Source organism: Bufo gargarizans, chromosome 4 (assembly GCF_014858855.1).
Source record: "Bufo gargarizans isolate SCDJY-AF-19 chromosome 4, ASM1485885v1, whole genome shotgun sequence".
Taxonomy (NCBI): domain Eukaryota; kingdom Metazoa; phylum Chordata; class Amphibia; order Anura; family Bufonidae; genus Bufo; species Bufo gargarizans.
The window spans coordinates 522,938,244-522,963,054 of record NC_058083.1 but is presented as its reverse complement, the minus strand read 5'-3'; the positions used below and the strand labels follow the sequence as shown (position 1 = coordinate 522,963,054).

The window sequence follows — 24,811 nt, the reverse complement described above, 5'->3', positions numbered from 1 at the left end:
TCATGCCTTCACTCCAGAATTCTGCCTTCAAAAAGTTGAAAATTAGGGTTTTCGTGACTTTGTGCACTTGCCTGCGCAAACCTTTTGCTACTTTTTTTTTTTACACCACTCACTCCAGTTTTGAAATATACGTAGAAAAGTGGGCGTGGCTAGCTATGTTAATGAGTTTCACTCCAGATTTATCATTAAGACTTTTTAAAAAGTCGCAATCTCGCTCCAGTAGGAGGATGGAGCTGGAAAACTGGAGGAGCTTTTCTAGACAAAAGTGTTAGGTTTAAGGATAAGACAAATTTATCAAACAACATGAAACATGTAATAAATGTGGCATAAAGTACAATAAACGCAGACTCTAGCAAAACTGACTTCAGATATTCCCCTCATGATAAATTCCCCCCCAAGGTGTCTTGGTGCCAAGATCAGTGCTGATCACTGAGGACCCAGGAGAGCCCTCAAAGGAGAAGTATTACATGGCACCAGGACAAATGAATAGATTATCCTGTGTACATACATTACTGATCCTGTACTGATCCTGAGTTACATCCTGTATTATGCTCCAGAGCTGCACTCACTATTCTGCTGGTGGAGTCACTATGTACATACATTACTTATCCTGTACTGATCCTGAGTTACATCCTGTATTATTCTCCAGAGCTGCACTCACTAGTCTGCTGGTGCAGTCACTGTGTACATACATAATTTATCCTGTACTGATCCTGAGTTACATCCTGTATTATTCTCCAGAGCTGCACTCACTAGTCTGCTGGTGCAGTCACTGTGTACATACATTACATTACTGATCCTGTACTGATCCTGAGTTACATCCTGTATTATACTCCAGAGCTGCACTCACTATTCTGCTGGTGCAGTCACTGTGTACATACATTACTATCCTGTACTGATCCTGAGTTACATCCTGTATTATACTCCAGAGCTGCACTCACTATTCTGCTGGTGCAGTCACTGTGTACATACATTACATTACTGATCCTGAGTTACATCCTGTATTATACTCCAGAGCTGCACTCACTATTCTGCTGGTGCAGTCACTGTGTACATACATTACATTACTTATCCTGTACTGATCCTGAGTTACATCCTGTATTATACTCCAGAGCTGCACTCACTATTCTGCTGGTGGAGTCACTGTGTACATACATTACTTATCCTATACTGATCCTGAGTTACATCCTGTATTATACTCCAGAGCTGCACTCACTATTCTGCTGGTGCAGTCACTGTGTACATACATTACTTATCCTGTACTGATCCTGAGTTACATCCTGTATTATACTCCAGAGCTGCGCTCACTATTCTGCTGGTGGAGTCACCGTGTATATACATTACTTATCCTGTACTGATCTGAGTTACATCCTGTATTATACTCCAGAGCTGCCCTCACTATTCTGCTGGTGCAGTCACCGTGTATATACATTACTTATCCTGTACTGATCTGAGTTACATCCTGTATTATACTCCAGAGCTGCACTCACTATTCTGCTGGTGGAGTCACTGTGTACATACATTACTTATCCTGTACTGATCCTGAATTACATCCTGTATTATACTCCAGAGCTGCACTCACTATTCTGCTGGTGCAGTTACTGTGTACATACATTACTTATCCTGTACTGATCCTGAGTTACATCCTGTATTATATTCCAGAGCTGCACTCACTATTCTGCTGGTGGAGTCACTATGTACATACATTACTTATCCTGTACTGATCCTGAGTTACATCCTGTATTATTCTCCAGAGCTGCACTCACTAGTCTGCTGGTGCAGTCACTGTGTACATACATAATTTATCCTGTACTGATCCTGAGTTACATCCTGTATTATTCTCCAGAGCTGCACTCACTAGTCTGCTGGTGCAGTCACTGTGTACATACATTACATTACTGATCCTGTACTGATCCTGAGTTACATCCTGTATCATACTCCAGAGCTGCACTCACTATTCTGCTGGTGCAGTCACTGTGTACATACATTACTATCCTGTACTGATCCTGAGTTACATCCTGTATTATACTCCAGAGCTGCACTCACTATTCTGCTGGTGCAGTCACTGTGTACATACATTACATTACTGATCCTGAGTTACATCCTGTATTATACTCCAGAGCTGCACTCACTATTCTGCTGGTGCAGTCACTGTGTACATACATTACATTACTTATCCTGTACTGATCCTGAGTTACATCCTGTATTATACTCCAGAGCTGCACTCACTATTCTGCTGGTGGAGTCACTGTGTACATACATTACTTATCCTATACTGATCCTGAGTTACATCCTGTATTATACTCCAGAGCTGCACTCACTATTCTGCTGGTGCAGTCACTGTGTACATACATTACTTATCCTGTACTGATCCTGAGTTACATCCTGTATTATACTCCAGAGCTGCGCTCACTATTCTGCTGGTGGAGTCACCGTGTATATACATTACTTATCCTGTACTGATCTGAGTTACACCCTGTATTATACTCCAGAGCTGCCCTCACTATTCTGCTGGTGCAGTCACCGTGTATATACATTACTTATCCTGTACTGATCTGAGTTACATCCTGTATTATACTCCAGAGCTGCACTCACTATTCTGCTGGTGGAGTCACTGTGTACATACATTACATTACTTATCCTGTACTGATCCTGAGTTACATCCTGTATTATACTCCAGAGCTGCACTCACTATTCTGCTGGTGCAGTTACTGTGTACATACATTACATTACTTATCCTGTACTGATCCTGAGTTACATCCTGTATTATACTCCAGAGCTGCACTCACTATTCTGCTGGTGCAGTTACTGTGTACATACATTACATTACTTATCCTGTACTGATCCTGAGTTACATCCTGTATTATACTCCAGAGCTGCATTCGCTATTCTGCTGGTGAAGTCACTGTGTACATACATTACATTACTTATCCTGTACTGATCCTGAGTTACATCCTGTATTATACTCCAGAGCTGCACTCACTATTCTGCTGGTGCAGTCACTGTGTACATACATTACATTACTTATCCTGTACTGATCCTGAGTTACATCCTGTATTATACTCCAGAGCTGCACTCACTATTCTGCTGGTGGAGTCACTGTGTACATACATTACTTATCCTGTACTGATCCTGAGTTACATCCTGTATTATACTCCAGAGCTGCACTCACTATTCTGCTGGTGGAGTCACTGTGTACATATTTGACTGAAAAACCTTTGTAAAACTTTCTAATGATTTTCCAAGAATATATTTTATGACAAAAGTCTGGTAATAAATTCTGATCAGTGGAGGTGGAGGGTCCAGATTATGTGAATGTTCGGACGTGGAGACATTTGTGAGACAACTCAGTGGACAAGAAGTGAGGAGAAAAATGGGACATAGAATAAAAAAATGTCTATTGTGTCTTTTTATTGCAGTTTCTTCTTACATCCTGGTCTTTATATTTACCTCGCGGGGCCAAACCAGACCATGAAACAGTATATCCTGACACTGAACCAGAAGGGACTGCAGAAAAGTGCGAGTTGAAAGCAAAGCTCCTTCAGGTTACTGTTTCTAACTCTTCTCTACTGTCATCTGTTTACTCATGAAAACCAGTAGAGATGAGATCAGGGGACAGAAAGGGTCCTCCAGAGGAGAGGACATCACCAGGCTGACGTCAACCTACCTGTAGTGTCTGGTGTCCTTAATGGCGCGGTCACTGGGGGTGCGCTCGCTTTCCCTCTGGTTGAAGGCGTACAGCCTGTAGGGGTCTTCTCCGGGTTTCCATCTTTGAGCATTCAGGTATCTTCGCTCATCAAACTGGTCCCACAGGTCATCCCAGTCCACGTCTGTGTCCTGCAGACAGGAAGAGGAGAAGTCTAAGGAACCGAGCTGTCAGAGGTTACAAAGTAGTGTCACAAACAATGTTGCAAAATGTTACCCTGGTGTCTGGACTGACATATATTTCAAAGTATTCACAGTGCATGAACCTCCTGCCCTAAGCACTAAGGGGGTTATGCAAATATACACAAGCAAAGGTAGAATATAAAGCGTTGGGTCCTCGCTACAGTGTATGTGTTGTGCTACTATTGATATAACCCCTTTAGATAACAAGTTCAGCTCTGCTACATCCGTACAAGTAATTTATCTGACTATCCAGCAGGAGACTCAAATATCGGGTAAAATGTGAACATTAGCTGGATACACATCTGACTCAAGCGATGTACAGATCGAGCAGATACAAGTACGCAGCTCTCCTGCTGCTAATGAAACCAGCACCCGAACCATGCCATCCGTCCCTCACTATCTATCATGTTCTCTTAGCAAATGCAGAAAGCTGGAGATTTGGAGGAGTGAGATATTTATCCAATAATTGACTCTTATTCACTTAGTTGTCCGACATTCATCACGGTAATAAGATTTGGAGAAACGATTTATTTACAAGTGTATGAAGGAGAACCTCTTATAACACTCGGCGGTAACTGGACGCCTTCCCCGAATAAATCTACTCTTAAATGGAAAGATGTGCCTGGCGGTGTGCGCCAGTGATGTGTAAGTGTGAGTGGTACACGCAGTCATACAGACACCTCCATACACATACATAACATGCACACACATGAATACACAGACACACATAAATATACATAAATATACATACAGTACATGCACACACATGAATACACAGATACACATAAATATACATAAATATACATACAGTACATGCACACACATGAATACACAGATACACATAAACATACATACAGTACATGCAAACACATCATCATATCTAAAAACATGTAATACATAAAAAAGAGACATACAAAAGTAGTAATACAACAAACACACAATTCTACAGCCACATAAAGAAAATGCACAAACTGAATATATTAATAAATACACACATATACAGTGTTTGAAAAAGTATTCATATCTATTGAACTTTTCCCAATTTTTTCATGTTACACCCACAATATTACATATATTTTATATGATTGACCAATATAAAGTAGCAAGTAGGTGTGAAGTGAAAAGAAAATGATACATGGTGTTCAAAATTGTTAATACATAAAAATCTGATAAGTGTAACATGCACTTGTATTCAACCCCCTGTACTCTGATATCCCAAAATAAAATCCAGTATGGACAACAGACTTCAGAAGTCACCTAATTAATAAATAGAGTCCATATGTGCGTAATGTATTCTCAGTATAACTACAGGTGTTCTGTGAAGGCTTCAGAAGTTTGTTAGAGAACATTAGTGATCAAACAGCATTATGAAAAGGAACACACCAGACAGGTCAGGGATAAAGTTGTGGAGAAGTGTAAAGCAGGTTATAAAAAAAAAATATCCCAAGCTCTGAACATTGTTTAATCCATCATCCAAAAATGGAAGGAGTATGGCACAACTGCAAACCTACCAAGACATGGATGTCCCCCTAAACTGACAGCCCAGGCAAGGAGAGCAGTAATTAGAGAAGCAGCCAAAAGGCCCATGGTCACTCTGAAGGAGCCGCATAGATTCACAACTCAGGTGGGAGAATTTGTCCACAGGACAACTATTAGTCGTGTACTCCAGAAATCAGGCCTTTATGGAAGAGTGGCAAGAAGAAAACAGTTTTTGAAAGCAAGTCATAAGAAGTCACATTTGAAGTTTGCCACAAGCCATATAGGGGACACGGCAAACATGTGGAAGAAGGTGATCTGGTCAGATGAGACCAAAGTTGAACTTTTTTGGCTTAAATGCAAAAAGCTATGTGTGGTGGAAAACAAACCCTACACATCGCCCTAAATACACCAAGCCTACCGTGAAACATGGTGGTGGCAGCATCCTGCTGGGGGGAGGCTTTTCTTCAGGAGGGACAAGGAAGCTGGACAGAGGTGATGGGAAGATGGATGGAGCTAAATACACGGCAATCCTGGAGAAAAAACATGGTAGAGGCTGCAAAAGACTTGAGACTGGGGAGGAGGTTCACCTTCCAGCAGGACAACCACCCTAAACATCCAGCCAGATCTACAATGGAAGGGTTTAGATGAAAGCATGTCCATGTGTTAAAATGGACCAGTCACAGTCCAGACCTAAATCCCTATATAAGATAGATAATCTAAATTCCAATCAGCACTCTCAGTACATAAAAAGACGGCGTGCCAGCATCTGAGGGCATGACCAAACGTCCAAAAATGCAGTTAAAAAAATCTGCAGAACTCCAAAAGTAAGCTCAAAAGTCAGAGTAAGAGACTGAAACGCTGCAATGGTGAATAGCAGACAACACTTTTGGACTTGTTTTGGGAGTGCTGTGCATTTTGACTAGGCAGATAGATCGGTGCGGCATATTGAGCGATCAGGAGCTGACTTGATGTCTAATAATTATAACTGTACACAGAATAGCGGTATTAATGCTGTGCAGACTTGATGAATAAGAGCACCATATCAGGGTAATAGAGTTAACATTGATTTATTTCCCATGTCTTCCCCAATGTTGTCGCACCGTTTGATATTAATTACTACACCAGCCTTGCTGAAGGTTTGCACGGTCTGATAGGGACAGTGACAAAATGTCATCTCTGGTAGAAGATGTACTGCATGGCCCGCGCTGCGACAAACCGCTCACAACTATGTTATGAAACGTACACATTAAAAAACACTTTCAGCCTCTAATTATCACTACATCACCTCAGCCATGATGAACTAAAGATGAAATTCAAGGTCTTTCATGAGGCGGCCCGCTGCACCGGCAAGATAACACCCGCCATACACCAAAGAAGAGCTTTCATCTGAGAACTTATCAGAACAATTTACATCAGTTGAAAAATAGACAATGAGGTCAGTGGCAACTCAATGAACATACGAAGAAAGAGGCAGGGAGCGATATTCCTCAAGCCCAGAAGGAGCATTTAGTAAGTTACATAAGATAACTTGTCACAATTGACTTTCAGAAGCTATCACTTGTCCTGTTTCCTGCATTGGATCTGAAGAATATACCTACTATAATACTGCCTCCTATGTACAATAATATAACTACTATAATACTGCTCCTATGTACAAGAATATACCTACTATAATACTGCTCCTATGTACAAGAATATAACTACTATAATACTGCTCCTATGTACAAGAATATACTACTAATACTGCTCCTATGTACAGAATATAACTACTATAATACTGCTCCTATGTACAAGAATATAACTACTATAATACTGCTCCTATGTACAAGAATATAACTACTATAATACTGCTCCTATGTACAAGAATATAACTACTATAATACTGCTCCTATGTACAAGAATATAACTACTATAATACTGCTCCTAGGTACAGAGAATATAACTACTATAATACTGCCTCCTATGTACAAGAAGATAACTACTATAATACTGCTCCTATGTACAAGAATATAACTACTATATACTGCCCTATGTACAAGAATATAACTACTATAATACTGCTGCCTATGTACAAGAATATAACTACTATAATACTGCTCCTATGTACAGAATATAACTACTATAATACTGCTCATATGTACAAGAATATAACTACTATCATACTGCTCCTATGTACAAGAATATACTACTATAATACTGCCTCCTATGTACAAGAATATAACTACTATAATACTGCTCCTATTACAGAGAATATACTACTATAATACTGCTCCTATGTACAAGAATATAACTACTATAATACTGCTCCTATGTACAAGAATATAACTACTATAATCTGCCTCCTATGTACAAGAATATAACTACTATAATACTGCCTCCTATGTACAAGAATATAACTACTATAATACGGCTCCTATGTACAAGAATATAACTACTATAATACTGCTCCTATGTACAAGAATATAACTACTATAATACTGCTCCTATGTACAAGAATATAACTACTATAATACTGCTCCTATGTACAAGAATATAACTACTATAATACTGCTCCTATGTACAAGAATATAACTACTATAATACTGCGCCTATGTACAAGAATATAACTACTATATACTGCTCCTATGTACAGAATATAACTACTATAATACTGCTCCTATGTATAGAATATAACTACTATAATACTGCTCCTATGTACAAGAATATAACTACTATAATACTGCTCCTATGTACAAGGAATATAACTACTATAATACTGCATCCTATGTACAAGATATATACTACTATAATACTGCCTCCTATGTACAAGAATATAACTACTATAATACTGCTCCTATGTACAAGAATATAACTACTATAATACTGCTCCTATGTACAAGAATATAACTACTATAAATACTGCCTCCTATGTACAAGAATATAACTACTATAATACTGCTCCTATGTACAAGAATATAACTACTATAATACTGCATCCTATGTACAAGAATATAACTACTATAATACTGCTCCTATGTACAAGAATATAACTACTATAATACTGCCTCCTATGTACAAGAATATAACTACTATAATACTGCTCCTATGTACAAGAATATAACTACTATAATACTGCTCCTATGTACAAGAATATAACTACTATAATACTGCCTCCTATGTACAAGAATATAACTACTATAATACTGCTCCTATGTACAAGAATATAACTACTATAATACTGCTCCTATGTACAAGAATATAACTACTATAATACTGCTCCTATGTACAAGAATATAACTACTATAATACTGCACTCTATGTACAAGAATAGTAACTACTATAATACTGCCTCCTATGTACAAGAATATAACTACTATAATACTGCTCCTATGTACAAGAATATAACTACTATAATACTGCTCCTATGTACAAGAATATAACTACTATAATACTGCTCCTATGTACAAGAATCTAACTACTTATACATACTGCTCCTATGTACAAGATATAACTACTATAATACTGCTCCTATGTACAAGAATATAACTACTATAATACTGCTCCTATGTACAAGAATATAACTACTATAATACTGCTCCTATGTACAAGAATATAACTACTATAATACTGCTCCTATGTACAAGAATATAACTACTATAATACTGCTCCTATGTACAAGAATATAACTACTATAATACTGCTCCTATGTACAAGAATATAACTACTATAATACTGCTCCTATGTACAAGAATATAACTACTATAATACTGCCTCCTATGTACAAGAATATAACTACTATAATACTGCCTCCTATGTACAAGAATATAACTACTATAATACTGCTCCTATGTACAAGAATATAACTACTATAATACTGCTCCTATGTACAAGAATATAACTACTATAATACTGCCTCCTATGTACAAGAATATAACTACTATAATACTGCTCCTATGTACAAGAATATAACTACTATAATACTGCCTCCTATGTACAAGAATATAACTACTATAATACTGCTCCTATGTACAAGAATATAACTACTATAATACTGCTCCTATGTACAAGAATATAACTACTATAATACTGCTCCTATGTACAAGAATATAACTACTATAATACTGCCTCCTATGTACAAGTAATATAACTACTATAATACTGCCTCCTATGTACAAGAATATAACTACTATAATACTGCTCCTATGTGACAAGAATATAACTACTATATACTGCCTCCTATGTACAAGAATATAACTACTATAATACTGCTCCTATGTACAAGAATATAACTACTATAATACTGCTCCTATGTACAAGAATATAACTACTATATACTGCTTCCTATGTACAAGAATATAACTACTATAATACTGCTCCTATGTACAAGAATATAACTACTATAATACTGCCTCCTAGTACCAGAATATAACTACTATAATACTGCATCCTATGTACAAGAATATTAACTACTATAATACTGCTCCTATGTACAAGAAATATACGACTATAAGTACTGCTACTATGTACAAGAATATATACTACTATAATACTGCTCCTATGTACAAGAATAATAACTACAGAATACTGCTCCTATGTACAAGGAATATAGACTACTATAATACCCTGCCCTATGTACAAGAATATACTACTATAATACTGCCTCCTGATGTACAAGAACAGGAATATAACTACTATAATACTGCTCCTATGTACAAGAATATAACTACGATATCTCTCATATGTACAGATATACTACATATATGCTCTATGTACAAGAATATAACTACTATAATACTGCCTCCTATGTACAAGAATATAACTACTATAATACTGCTCTATGTACAAGAATATAACTACTATAATACTGCTCCTATGTACAAGAATATAACTACTATAATACTGCTCCTATGTACAAGAATATAACTACTATAATACTGCTCCTATGTACAAGAATATAACTACTATAATACTGCTCCTATGTACAAGAATATAACTACTATAATACTGCCTCCTATGTACAAGAATATAACTACTATAATACTGCCTCCTATGTACAAGAATATAACTACTATAATACTGCCTCCTATGTACAAGAATATAACTACTATAATACTGCCTCCTATGACAAGAATATAACTACTATAATACTGCTACTATGTACAAGAATATAACTACTATAATACTGCTCCTATGTACAAGAATATAACTACTATATACTGCCTCCTATGTACAAGAATATAACTACTATAATACTGCCTACTATGTACAAGAATATAACTACTATAATACTGCTCCTATGTACAAGAATATAACTACTATAATACTGCTCCTATGTACAAGAATATAACTACTATAATACTGCTCCTATGTACAAGAATATAACTACTATAATACTGCTCCTATGTACAAGAATATAACTACTATAATACTGCTCCTATGTACAAGAATATAACTACTATAATACTGCTCCTATGTACAAGAATATAACTACTATAATACTGCTCCTATGTACAAGAATATAACTACTATAATACTGCTCCTATGTACAAGAATATAACTACTATAATACTGCTCCTATGTACAAGAATATAACTACTATAATACTGCTCCTATGTACAAGAATATAACTACTATAATACTGCTCCTATGTACAAGAATATAACTACTATAATACTGCTCCTATGTACAAGAATATAACTACTATAATACTGCCTCCTATGTACAAGAATATAACTACTATAATACTGCTCCTATGTACAAGAATATAACTACTATAATACTGCTCCTATGTACAAGAATATAACTACTATAATACTGCCTCCTATGTACAAGAATATAACTACTATAATACTGCTCCTATGTACAAGAATATAACTACTATAATACTGCTACTATGTACAAGAATATAACTACTATAATACTGCTCCTATGTACAAGAATATAACTACTATAATACTGCTCCTATGTACAAGAATATAACTACTATAATACTGCTCCTATGTACAAGAATATAACTACTATAATACTGCTCCTATGTACAAGAATATAACTACTATAATACTGCTCCATTGTACAAGATATAACTACTATAATACTGCCTCCTATGTACAAGGAATATAACTACTATAATACTGCTTCCTATGTACAACGAATATAACTACTATAATACTGCCTCCTATGTACAAGAATATAACTACTATAATACTGCATCCTATGTACAAGAATATAACTACTATAATACTGCCTCCTATGTACAAGAATATAACTACTATAATACTGCCTCCTATGTACAAGAATATAACTACTATAATACTGCCTCATAGTACAAGAATATAACTACTATAATACTGCCATCCTATGTACAAGAATATAACTACTATAATACTGCTCCTATGTACAAGAATATAAACTATAATACTGCCTCCTATGTACAAGAATATAACTACTATAATACTGCTCCTATGTACAAGAATATAACTACTATAATACTGCTCCTATGTACAAGATAAACTATAATACTGCTCCTATGTACAAGAATAACTACTATAATACTCCTCCTATGTACAAGAATATAACTACTATAATACTGCTCCTATGTACAAGAATATAACTACTATAATACTGCTCCTATGTACAAGAATATAACTACTATAATACTGCTCCTATGTACAAGAATATAACTACTATAATACTGCTCCTATGTACAAGAATATAACTACTATAATACTGCTCCTATGTACAAGAATATAACTACTATAATACTGCTCCTATGTACAAGAATATAACTACTATAATACTGCTCCTATGTACAAGAATATAACTACTATAATACTGCTCCTATGTACAAGAATATAACTACTATAATACTGCTCCTATGTACAAGAATATAACTACTATCATACTGCCTCCTATGTACAAGAATATAACTACTATAATACTGCCTCCTATGTACAAGAATATAACTACTAACTCCTACAATAACTACTAATCCTGTCCTAGTACAAGAATATAACTACTATAATACTGCTCCTATGTACAAGAATATAACTACTATAATACTGCTCATATGTACAAGAATATAACTACTATAATACTGCCTCCTATGTACAAGAATATAACTACTATACTACTGCTCCTATGTACAAGAATATAACTACTATAATACTGCTCCTATGTACAAGAATATAACTACTATAATACTGCCTCCTATGTACAAGAATATAACTACTATAATACTGCTCCTATGTACAAGAATATAACTACTATAATACTGCTCCTATGTACAGAATATAACTACTATAATACTGCTTCTATGTACAAGAATATAACTACTATAATACTGCATCCTATGTACAAGTATATAACTACTATAATACTGCATCCTATGTACAAGTATATATCTACTATAATACTGCCTCCTATGTACAAGAATATAACTACTATAATACTGCCTCCTATGTACAAGAATATAACTACTATAATACTGCTTCTATGTACAAGAATATAACTACTATAATACTGCATCCTATGTACAAGTATATAACTACTATAATACTGCCTCCTATGTACAAGAATATAACTACTATAATACTGCTCCTATGTACAAGAATATAACTACTATAATACTGCCTCTATGTACAAGAATATAACTACTAGAATACTGCCTTCTATGTACAAGAATATAACTACTATAATAATCCTTCTAGTACAAATAACTACTATATACTGCCTCCTATGTACAAGAATATAACTACTCTAATACTGCTCCTATGTACAAGAATATAACTACTATAATACTGCTCCTATGTACAAGAATATAACTACTATAATACTGCTCCTATGTACAAGAATATAACTACTATAATACTGCTCCTATGTACAAGAATATAACTACTATAATAATGCTCCTATGTACAAGAATATAACTACTATAATACTGCCTCCTATGTACAAGAATATAACTACTATAATACTGCTCCTATGTACAAGAATATATCTACTATAATACTGCCTCCTATGTACAAGAATATAACTACTATAATACTGTCTCCTATGTACAAGAATATAACTGCTATAATACTGCTTCTATTACTAAGATTTTTACTAGCTGTGAGTCAGGGGAATGTATTATGTAGTAACATTTTATAGTATTGATTATAACTGTATAATTAATTGTACTGCTATCTGACATCACTTCAGGATAGAACATGAACGCTGTAAATGAGATGCAGCGCTGAGCGGTTTGCTGGTGTGGGGGTTTCATGTGGCCGTATCCAGGGAGCTCATTAGGCCGTGTCTATTCTGGAGGTGATGTTCTCCGGCCAGATGTCCACACTGCAGTTAGATGCTCAGTACAGTGCGGCCAGGACTCTATTGCTTTTTATTGCTTTTACATATTTTTAGATATTCAGCTGAAATATTTACCAGCAGCAGCGTGTTGATACGGAGATAAGCGTGAAGAACAGACTGACAAGATATAAATTTACCATAATGTAACATTTGAAGTAGCCGGCGTCGCGGTGCCAGTAAGCTCCCACAGCAGATGTTTGAGCCCCAGTCTACACAAGCTGGTGATTGTAGCCTATGCCAGGGCTGCTGGCGTGTGCCAGCTGTGCTCCTCTCCCCTCCATCATTTACTTCAGGCTGGATTATAGCCCATAAACTATGTTTCATCTCAGTCACAACACTCCTGCGCATCTCCCACTGATTTATAGGACAGATGCCGAAAACTCTCCATGTTGGACCCTACTTCTAATTGTTACGTTTTATGAGCAGGCGCTGTGGTCGGGATTCATGAAATTGGTTAAAGGGGTTGTCCCAAGAGTAATATAAAAAATGAAAATCAGACGTCTAGTACATGACAACCTCTGTCTAACAAACTTAGAACCAGCTCTGTACCTCACATGGATCCAGCCCTGTGCCTCACATGGATCCAGCCCTGTGCCTCACATGGATCCAGCCCTGTGCCTGACATGGATCCAGCCCTGTACCTCACATGGATCCAGCCCTGTGCCTCACATGGATCCAGCCCTGTGCCTCACATGGATCCAGCCCTGTGCCTCACACGGATCCAGCGATCTCCCCATTCATGGTTGCACTTTATTTCAAGCTGGCAACTCAGGGGGCACAAACTTTTTCAAGGTCATGTCCTTTCTATTGCAGCTGGTGGCAGTTGAAGGATGGAAATTAGTATAAATATCAACCTCAGTGAGCTGGGCAGAGAATTTAGAAAAAAGACAAACAGCAGGTGGCGCCATACAGATATATTGAGAGAATAACTCAGTGGCTAGACTAAATTGTTAGTTAGATGCAATTAAAAAAGTATTCAGATGTAAATGTAGAACCCTTTAAATAAATGTGATGCTACTTTTGACGTCGGCAGTACATAGCTCATGAAGGAAGTCATGTGTGCTGAGCTGGTTCGGTGGCTATATAAGGGGTGATAGGCTGTCTGCACACATATCCCTCGGTGGGTATATAAGGGGTGTGATAGCCTGTCTGCACACATATCCCTCGTGGGTATATAAGGGGTGTGATAGGCTGTCTGCAAATACATCCCTCCTTGGGTATATAAGATGTGTGATAGGCTGTCTGCACACATATCCCTGGGTGGGTATATAAGGGGTGTGATAGCCTGTCTGCACACATATCCCTCGGTGGGTATATAAGGGGTGTGATAGGCTGTCTGCACACATATCCCTCGGTGGGTATATAAGGGGTGTGATAGGCTGTCTGCACACATATCCCTCGGTGGGTATATAAGGTGTAATAGGCTGTCTGCACACATATCCCTCGGTGGGTATATAAGGGGTGTGATAGCCTGTCTGCACACATATCCCTCGGTGGGTATATAAGGGGTGTGATAGGCTGTCTGCACACATATCCCTCGGTGGGTATATAAAGGGGTGTGATTGGCTGTCTGCACACATATCCCTCGGTGGGTATATAAGATGTGTGATAGGCTGTCTGTACACATATCCCTCGTGGGTATATAATGTGTGATTGGCTGTCTGCACACATATCCCTCGGTGGGTATATAAGGTGTGTGATAGGCTGTCTGCACACATATCCCTCGGTGGGTATATAAGGGGTGTGATAGGCTGTCTGCACACATATCCCTCAGTGGGTATATAAGGGGTGTGATAGGATGTCTGCACACATATCCCTCGGTGGGTATATAAGGGGTGTGATAGGCTGTCTGCACACATATCCCTCGGTGGGTATATAAGGGGTGTGATAGGCTGTCTGCACACATACCCCTCGGTGGGTATATAAAGGGGTGTGATTGGCTGTCTGCACACATATCCCTCGGTGGGTATATAAGGGGTGATTGGCTGTCTGCACACATATCCCTCGGTGGGTATATAAGGGGTGTGATAGGCTGTCTGCACACATATCCCTCGGTGGGTATATACGGTGACAGTATTTCTGAACCTGCACAGTGTGAACTGTTCTCATACTGCTGTGGTAAATCGTGAGTAGAAAAATGGCAATATTGTGAATACTCAATGTGGAAACTGTACAGCACCATGTGCCACTGATGTGAGAGGTGAATGTCGGCTACGACGGTGCGCAAGGGTGAACCAACACTGCAGTGGAGCTGCTCACCTCCAAAATGAATCAGGGGACACCAGGTGTGTGTCTAAGGTTATTTTCACACTAGCGGCAGGACAGATCCGATAATGGGGACGGGGATGGAGCTCCGGTGCAGCACGGCAGTGCGCGGTGAGAGGCCGCTGGACTACAAAGTCGGACATGCAGTACTTTTAGTCTGGCGGCCTCTCGCCGTTCTCTTTACTGAAACATATAGAGAGGAATTTATAAAAGCAAATGACTGTTTACATAATATCTCTCTTCTTTTTAGGCTTTACAGCACTATTCCATTAGAAGGCCTATGCAAAAATCAACTGACTGGATAAGTACTGTAGTAGTTTGTAAGCATGGTGGGTAGGACTACTTGGAGCTCACCAGACAAGATGTAAATGAAGACCCACAATCCAGCTTTTCAAAACTGCTCAATCTCTACTTTATAGGCTGGGAACCATTATCATTTCAGGACCTGAATCCACTGAAGAATGTCCTCTGGTTGGCCAAACCAACTGTAAACATAAGTGTCCTAGACAAGTGATCACACCATCTACTTCAGTAGGCACTAGGCCAGTCCTGAAACCAATGTAATATCATACAATTTTATATAAAGGTGCTGTCTCATAAAAACAACCCTAGACTATATGCCCAATCAGGGCATTTGGCCGTAATAGCAAGAGGTTCTCCATTCAGGTTCCACCTGTAGAAGACAGATCAAAGAACTTTGTGCTTGTAGGCTCGAGCTGTCCTTGCATTACATGGACATCCATTCATCTGGAAATGCCTGGCTGGCCTTACCTTCACCTTGAAAAGTCAGCTGTTTGCTGGCGGTTCTGGGAGTATTTGTGGCAATCAGCTGGTGGCCACAGCATTTGCAATTTGAAAGGTTTTGTTTCTGATGAGGCAACCCCTTTAAGGCATATCAGAGAGGGAATAGATGCACTTACAAAATGCGGCAGATTAGATGGGATGAACTGTTGCCCAAGCATTCGAGCTGAGAAGTGTTTGAGCCAAGACTAAGGACAAAGACTAGCAAAAGTGGATACGGTACGTGCACGGTACTGCAGAATGTGGCAGTGCCCTGAAATCAAAACAAAAATATTACCAACATATGAAACGCTGAAGAGTTTGTGCTCCACTATAGAGCCTCAAGAATGCTGCCAGTCCTTAACAATAAGAGGGGAAACAAGTTGTGGTGTTGGGCATCTATTGATGGTAGATTGTTTGGGTTTCATTGGATCGACTCTTCAATGCTGTCTTACCTTAGTGTGGGCACTTAAGAGGCATCATGGAGCGGGTTAATGGTGTTTATTAAGTGGCGAACAAGGAGGTTTGAGACTGAAGAAGGTACAAATAGCATTTATTTTTAGATTCCTATGGAAATGCTATGAGCGGAGATTGTGCCGCACTAGAAAGCCACTACTTTACTGACAACCCTGTGGCTTAGGTTGTACTATACTCCCCTTTACCAGGTTCTGGCCTGGGCCATGGACAGGACATCATTTTCTGCTGTGCAAGGATCCAGAAGCACATGTGCAGATGAGGTGGTTTCAGGAGTTTTTGCATGTGCTAGGGACAGGAACACTTCTGGACCTGTCCACAGAGGAAGTTACGTCCTGACTGAAAACGTGGTGTGGACGGAGCTGGGTTTTGTGAAGAAGAGCATTTCATGACTGGGTTCCTGAGCGGTCGTACCATGCAATTTCAGGAGGTAAGTTATTCTACAGTTATGTGCAACTAAGGTGGTCTTGGAAACCCCCTTTAATAGTCATTGGGGCATGCACCGGGATGGGGCAGGAGAGGTGATGTGGGACTAGTGAAAGTGCATTCTAAATTTCCTGTGGGGCTCACCGCTATAAGATTGTAGTTAAAGGGAACTTTCTGCATTGTATGTTATAGAGCAGGAGGAGCTGAGTAGATTGATAGTTTTGTGGGTAAACGTTCTGTAGAACGTGTATTTTATTTACATTTCTGCTTTCTAAGGTGGGCGGTCCTATTAGTGACTGACAGCTGTCTCTCTAGGCACAGTCTTACCACAAAACTATGTATCAATCTGCTCAGCGCCTCCTGCTCTATAGCACTCCGCCTGTAAATCAGACTGCTTTTTCAATGTGACAGGTTCCCTTTAAGAATATAAGAGGAACATTTTTAATGCTACCAACACCTTTAATATTTCACTAGGCCCGTCGAAGGGCTGTGGAGGATTGAACCTCCTGCAAAATAAACTCAGGCCCACATCATAAAAGAAAATGATGGCGTTTGGCAGGGTATCCAGGGAGAGTTAATGGAGTACACTGAACACTAAGGACGGCTGTAATTTAACTTTTTAAGGGAAACAGTTCTGCTGCGAAAATTTCCCTTATGAAATATCGGCCAAACTTTATAACTGTAATAACTCTTGGGGACTACGAGACCGTTCATCTAGCAAGCTGCCAAGAAAGTTATAGGTCGAGGCGCGATCCGGTGTTGATCGCCGCACCGTTTATCAAATGATTGGAGTAATTATTCAATTTGGACTCCTTAGTGCTGTAATTCTTTATCTCGGACTCGATTAAAAGCAACATTGTATTTCTTCATGGTGTTAACTACTCAATTTGTATCCAAACTATTGTTTCTTACGTCTTTTAAGGACATGAAGGATTGGATTATTGAGTTGTTGACAGGAGAGTGGTTTAGTGATTGCGGTGTAACGTGGAATAATAAATTGAGTTTTTTATGGTGGGTCACTGATCACCCACCAAAGGGAATTTAAGGGGTGGTCTTATAAACTAAGCCCTTTAACTTGAGAGCTGCATTTACTTTAGATAAATGGATGGAGTCCGCTCGAGCGAGAGCCGCTTTTTATCACAGGTATTATCCTAGAAGAAGAATTTATCCCCTATGTATGATCCCTGGGGACCCCACCATTTGGACCACCACCAATCTATAGCCCCTGTTTAGGAGTTGTGGTCCCGCATGTGCACAGCCATTCCAATCAATCTGTATGGAGACTGAATATACTCTGGTATCCCCGTCAGTTCCGTAGGCTTAGAATAATGTGGCCGTGTACACGCATGACCGTTACGCCATTCAAACTCCAATGGAGTCCCATTCTAGTCATTGGTGGAGGTCTAAGCATGGGCCCCTGTTATCTATCATACTATATATCATGGGGATAGGTGATGAGGTTGGGATACCCTCTTTACTGGCTCTCTCCTCTGGTTAACAATGGACCTCTCTGCAACCTAATAGGCCAAACGGAGGGGTTGTTTCATGGGTCAACCCCTTCAAAAGCTGAGAAAGAAGATGTTTTTCCTAGAGAGAGAGCTCGAGACAACTAAAAATACTCAATCCCCATGGTTCTGGAGATCCTTGGTGGTCACTATGGGCTGGTCCTAAGCAGTGGTTGCCATAAGCTGCCCAGGAACCTGTACAGGAAATAATAGGACTATCTCCACACAGTCCTGAGAAAGTGACCTTCAACCTTTACAATAAATCTTCCGAACAAATTGGGAACGTCACATTCGTGACTGGTTAATAATTCAAAAAATTCTGTGATTCAGCACCCTCCGCTCCATCTCGATCAATAAAGGACGTTATAAAGAATAAAGCTCCCAGATCCTCGTTCCTACGACATTTAGTTAAACACAATAATTCGCCGTCAATGGTTTCCAGACACGCTGATAAATTAGTCATTGTGTTTTTACTTCTCGAAACACAAAGAAAGAAAAAAAATCAAGTGAACATAATTACTTGTTTGATGTAACATTTGTGTAATTAGAGGCAAACACTCGGCTGAGCGCACATCGTATGAATGAACCAGTCACTGCCATTAGAAATTACCATACAATATGAAGTCCCGTAAATGTCAGGTGCGATCCGGTGACTATTCTGACCTGCGTAATTATAGCTGGTGATATATTCAGAGCTGACATTTCAGCAGAGAAGCTTCTCAGTGCAAAGAAAAGTCTAAAAGTAAAAGGATAAAAAATACTATGGGAAGGAAAAGATCGAATATTCCCTGGCAGCAAAATACATAAGGAAGGAGAAGCCTAGAGTGGGATGCCGGGCATCTGTATGAAGATTCCTCAGGTGGGTGAAAAGTTGCCTCTTGTGCATCTTAAGTAAAGATCATTATTTAGAACGTAACACCACCCAAATCACATACTTCTTCCCCGGGTTTCTACTAATTTATACTCTTGGTTTACAAACGTTGCTGTGAAATTCTCTCCTTGTTAATAATTAAGGCACAGATAGTACTGTCTCCTGTCTCCCCCTGTAAATTATGTAGATACAGATAGTACTGATTCCTGTCTCCCCGTGTAAATGATGTAGGTACAGATAGTACTGACTCCTGTCTCCCCGTGTAAATGATGTAGGTACAGATAGTACTGCCTCTGTCTCTCCCTGTAAATGATGTAGGTACAGATAGTACTGCCTCTGTCTCTCCCTGTAAATGATGTAGGTACAGATAGTACTGCCTCTGTCTCTCCCTGTAAATGATGTAGGTACAGATAGTACTGTCTCCTGTCTCTCCCTGTAAATGATGTAGGTACAGATAATACTGTCTCCCTGACTCTCCCTGTAAATGATGTAGGTACAGATTGTACTACATCCCTGTCTCTACCAGTAAATTATCTAGGTACAGATAGCACTGCCTCCCTGTCGTTTCCTGTAAATTATATAGGTATAGATAGTACTGCCTCCCTGTCTCTCCATGTAAATGATGTAGGTATAGATAGTACTGCCTCCCTGTAAATTACATAGGTATAGATAGTACTGCCTCCCTGTCTCTTCTTGTAAATTATGTAGGTACAGATAGTACTGCCCCCCTGTTTTGATGGACTTATGTATTTTTTCAACCGTATTAACTATGTCTTTCCCTGTAAAAGATGTAGGTACAGATAGTACTGTCTCCTGTCTCACCCTGTAAATGATGTAGGTACAGATAGTACTGCCTCTATGTCTCTCCCTGTAAATGATGTAGGTACAGATAGTACTGCCTCTATGTCTCTCCCTGTAAATGATGTAGGTACAGATAGTACTGCCTCTATGTCTCTCCCTGTAAATGATGTAGGTACAGATAGTACTGCCTCCCTCTCTCTCCCTGTAAATGATCTAGGTACAGATAGCACTGCCTTCCAGTCTCTTCCTGTAAATGTTGAAGGTACAAATAGTATTACCTCCCTGTCTCTACCTGTAAATGATCTAGGTACAGACAGCACTGCCTTCCAGTATCTTCCTGTAAATGATGTAGGTACAGATAGTACTGCCCCCCTGTCTCTCCCTGTAAATGATGTAGGTACAGATAGTACTGCCTCCCTGTCTCTCCCTGTAAATGATGTAGGTACAGATAGTACTGTCTCCTGTCTCTCCCTGTAAATGATGTAGGTACAGATAATACTGTCTCCCTGACTCTCCCTGTAAATGATGTAGGTACAGATTGTACTACATCCCTGTCTCTACCAGTAAATGATCTAGGTACAGATAGCACTGCCTCCCTGTCGTTTCCTGTAAATTATATAGGTATAGATAGTACTGCCTCCCTGTCTCTCCATGTAAATGATGTAGGTATAGATAGTACTGCCTCCCTGTAAATTACATAGGTATAGATAGTACTGCCTCCCTGTCTCTCCATGTAAATGATGTAGGTATAGATAGTACTGCCCCCCTGTTTTGATGGACTTATGTCTTTTTTCAACCGTATTAACTATGTCTTTCCCTGTAAAAGATGTAGGTACAGATAGTACTGTCTCCTGTCTCACCCTGTAAATGATGTAGGTACAGATAGTACTGCCTCTATGTCTCTCCCTGTAAATGATGTAGGTACAGATAGTACTGCCTCTATGTCTCTCCCTGTAAATGATGTGGGTACAGATAGTACTGCCTCTATGTCTCTCCCTGTAAATGATGTAGGTACAGATAGTACTGCCTCCCTCTCTCTCCCTGTAAATGATGTAGGTACAGAGTACTGCCTCCCTGTCTCCCCCTGTACATAATGTAGGTACAAATAGTACTACCTCCCTGTCTCTACCTGTAAATGATCTAGGTACAGATAGCACTGCCTTCCAGTCTCTCCCTGTAAATGTTGAAGGTACAGATAGTACTACCTCCCTCTCTCTTACTGTAAATTATATAGGTATAGATAGTACTGCCTCCATGTCTCTCCCTGTAAATGATGTAGTTACAGATAGTACTGCCTCCGTGTTTCCACCTGTAAATGATGTAGGTACAGATAGTACTGCCTCCCTCTCTCACCCTGTAAATGATGTAGGTACAGAGAGTACTGCCTCCCTGTCTCCACCTGGAAATGATAGTGATACAGATTGTACTATTTTTTTGTCTCTCCCTGTAAATTATGTAGGTACAGATAGTACTGCCTCCATGTCTCCCCCTGTACATTATGTAGGTACAGATAGTACTGCCTCCCTGTCTCCACCTGTAAATGATGTAAGTACGGATAATACTGTCTACCTGACTCTTCCTGTAAATGATGAAGGTACAGATAGTACTACCTCCCTACCTCTTCCTGTAAATTATATAGGTATAGATCAGGCATCCTCAAACTGCGGCCCTCCAGCTGTTGCAAAACTACAACTTCCAGCATGCTTGAACAGCCTACAGGTATCAGCCTACAGCAGGGCATTGTGGGAGTTGTAGTTTTACAACAGCTGGAGGGCTGCAGTTTGAGGATGCCTGGTATAGATAGTACTGCCTCCCTGTCTCTCTATGTAAATGATGTAGGTATAGATAGTACTGCCTCCCTGTCTCTCCCTGTAAATGATGTATGTACAGATAGTACTGCCTCCCTGTTTTGATGGACCTGTGTATTTTTTAAACCATATTAACTATGTCTCTCCCTGTAAATGATGTAGTTACAGATAGTACTGCCTCCCTGTTTTGATGGACCTATGTCTTTTTTAAACCGTATTAACTATGTCTCTCCCTGTAAATGATGTAGGTACAGATAGTACTGCCTCCCTGTCTCCACCTGCAAATGATGTAGGTACAGATAGTACTGCCTCCCTCTCTCTCCCTGTAAATGATGTAGTTACAGAGAGTACTGCCTCCCTGTCTCCACCTAAAAATGATAATGATACAGATTGTACTTTTTCCCTGTCTCTCCCTCTAAATGATGTAGGTACAGATAGTACTGCCTCCCTTTCTCTACCTGTAAATGATGTAGGTACAGATAGTACTGCCTGCCTCTCTCTTACTGTAAATTATATAGGTATAGATAGTACTGCCTCCATGTCTCTCCCTGTAAATGATGTAGTTACAGATAGTACTGCCTCCCTGTTTCCACCTGTAAATGATGTAGGTACAGATAGTACTGCCTCCCTCTCTCACCCTGTAAATTATGTAGGTACAGAGAGTACTGCCTCCCTGTCTCCACCTGGAAATGATAGTGATACAGATTGTACTATTTTTTTGTCTCTCCCTGTAAATGATGTAGGTACAGATAGTACTGCCTCCAAGTCTCCCCCTGTACATTATGTAGGTACAGATAGTACTGCCTCCCTGTCTCTCCCTGTAAATGATGTAAGTACGGATAATACTGTCTACCTGACTCTTCCTGTAAATGATGAAGGTACAGATAGTACTACCTCCCTACCTCTTCCTGTAAATTATATAGGTATAGATCAGGCATCCTCAAACTGCGGCCCTCCAGCTGTTGCAAAACTACAACTCCCAGCATGCTTGAACAGCCTACAGGTATCAGCCTACAGCAGGGCATTGTGGGAGTTGTAGTTTTACAACAGCTGGAGGGCTGCAGTTTGAGGATGCCTGGTATAGATAGTACTGCCTCCCTGTCTCTCCATGTAAATGATGTAGGTATAGATAGTACTGCCTCCCTGTCTCTCCCTGTAAATGATGTATGTACAGATAGTACTGCCTCCCTGTTTTTGATGGACCTGTGTATTTTTTAAACCATATTAACTATGTCTCTCCCTGTAAATGATGTAGTTACAGATAGTACTGCCTCCCTGTTTTGATGGACCTATGTCTTTTTTAAACCGTATTAACTATGTCTCTCCCTGTAAATGATGTAGGTACAGATAGTACTGCCTCCCTGTCTCCACCTGCAAATAATGTAGGTACAGATAGTACTGCCTCCCTCTCTCTCCCTGTAAATGATGTAGTTACAGAGAGTACTGCCTCCCTGTCTCCACCTAAAAATGATAATGATACAGATTGTACTATTTCCCTGTCTCTCCCTGTAAATTATTTAGGTACAGATAGTACTGCCTCCCTGTCTCCACCTGTGAATGATGTAGGTATGGATAATACTGTCTCTGACTCTTCCTGTAAACGATGTAGGTGCAGATTGTATTGCCTCCCTGTCTCTACCTGTAAATTATCTAGGTACAGATAGCACTGCCTCCCCGTCTCTTCCTGTAAATGGTGAAGGTACAGATAGTACTACCTCCCTGTCTCTTCCTGTAAATGACATAGGTATAGATAGTACTGCCTCCCTGTCTCTCCATGTAAATGATGTAGGTAAAGATAGTACTGCCTCCCTGTTTTGAGGGCCTTATGTCTTTTTTAAACCGTATTAACTATGTCTCTCCCTGTAAATGATGTAGGTACAGATAGTACTGCCTCCCTGTCTCCACCTGCAAATGATGTAGGTACAGATAGTACTGCCTCCCTCCCTCTCCCTGTAAATGATGTAGTTACAAAGAGTACTGCCTCCCTGTCTCCACCTGAAAATGATAATAATACAGATTGTACTATTTCCCTGTCTCTCCCTGTAAATGATGTAGGTACAGATAGTACTGCCTCCCTCTCTCTCCCTGTAAATGATGTAGTTACAGAGAGTACTGTCTCCCTGTCTCCATCTGGAAATGATAATGATACAGATTGTACTAATTCCCTGTAAATGATGTAGGTACAG

General features: G+C 39.3%; 1 protein-coding gene across 2 annotated transcripts in view; it reads right to left on the bottom strand.

The window, feature by feature from the left end:
* Positions 1–24,811, bottom strand: part of GALNT14 (polypeptide N-acetylgalactosaminyltransferase 14) — a 417,279-nt gene that overhangs the window by 244,423 nt on the left and 148,045 nt on the right. For both annotated transcript variants that reach the window (XM_044292046.1, XM_044292047.1), the window contains exon 2: positions 3,668–3,837. In XM_044292046.1, the coding sequence (XP_044147981.1) occupies positions 3,668–3,837 (170 nt within the window). The remainder of the gene's footprint in view (positions 1–3,667; positions 3,838–24,811) is intronic.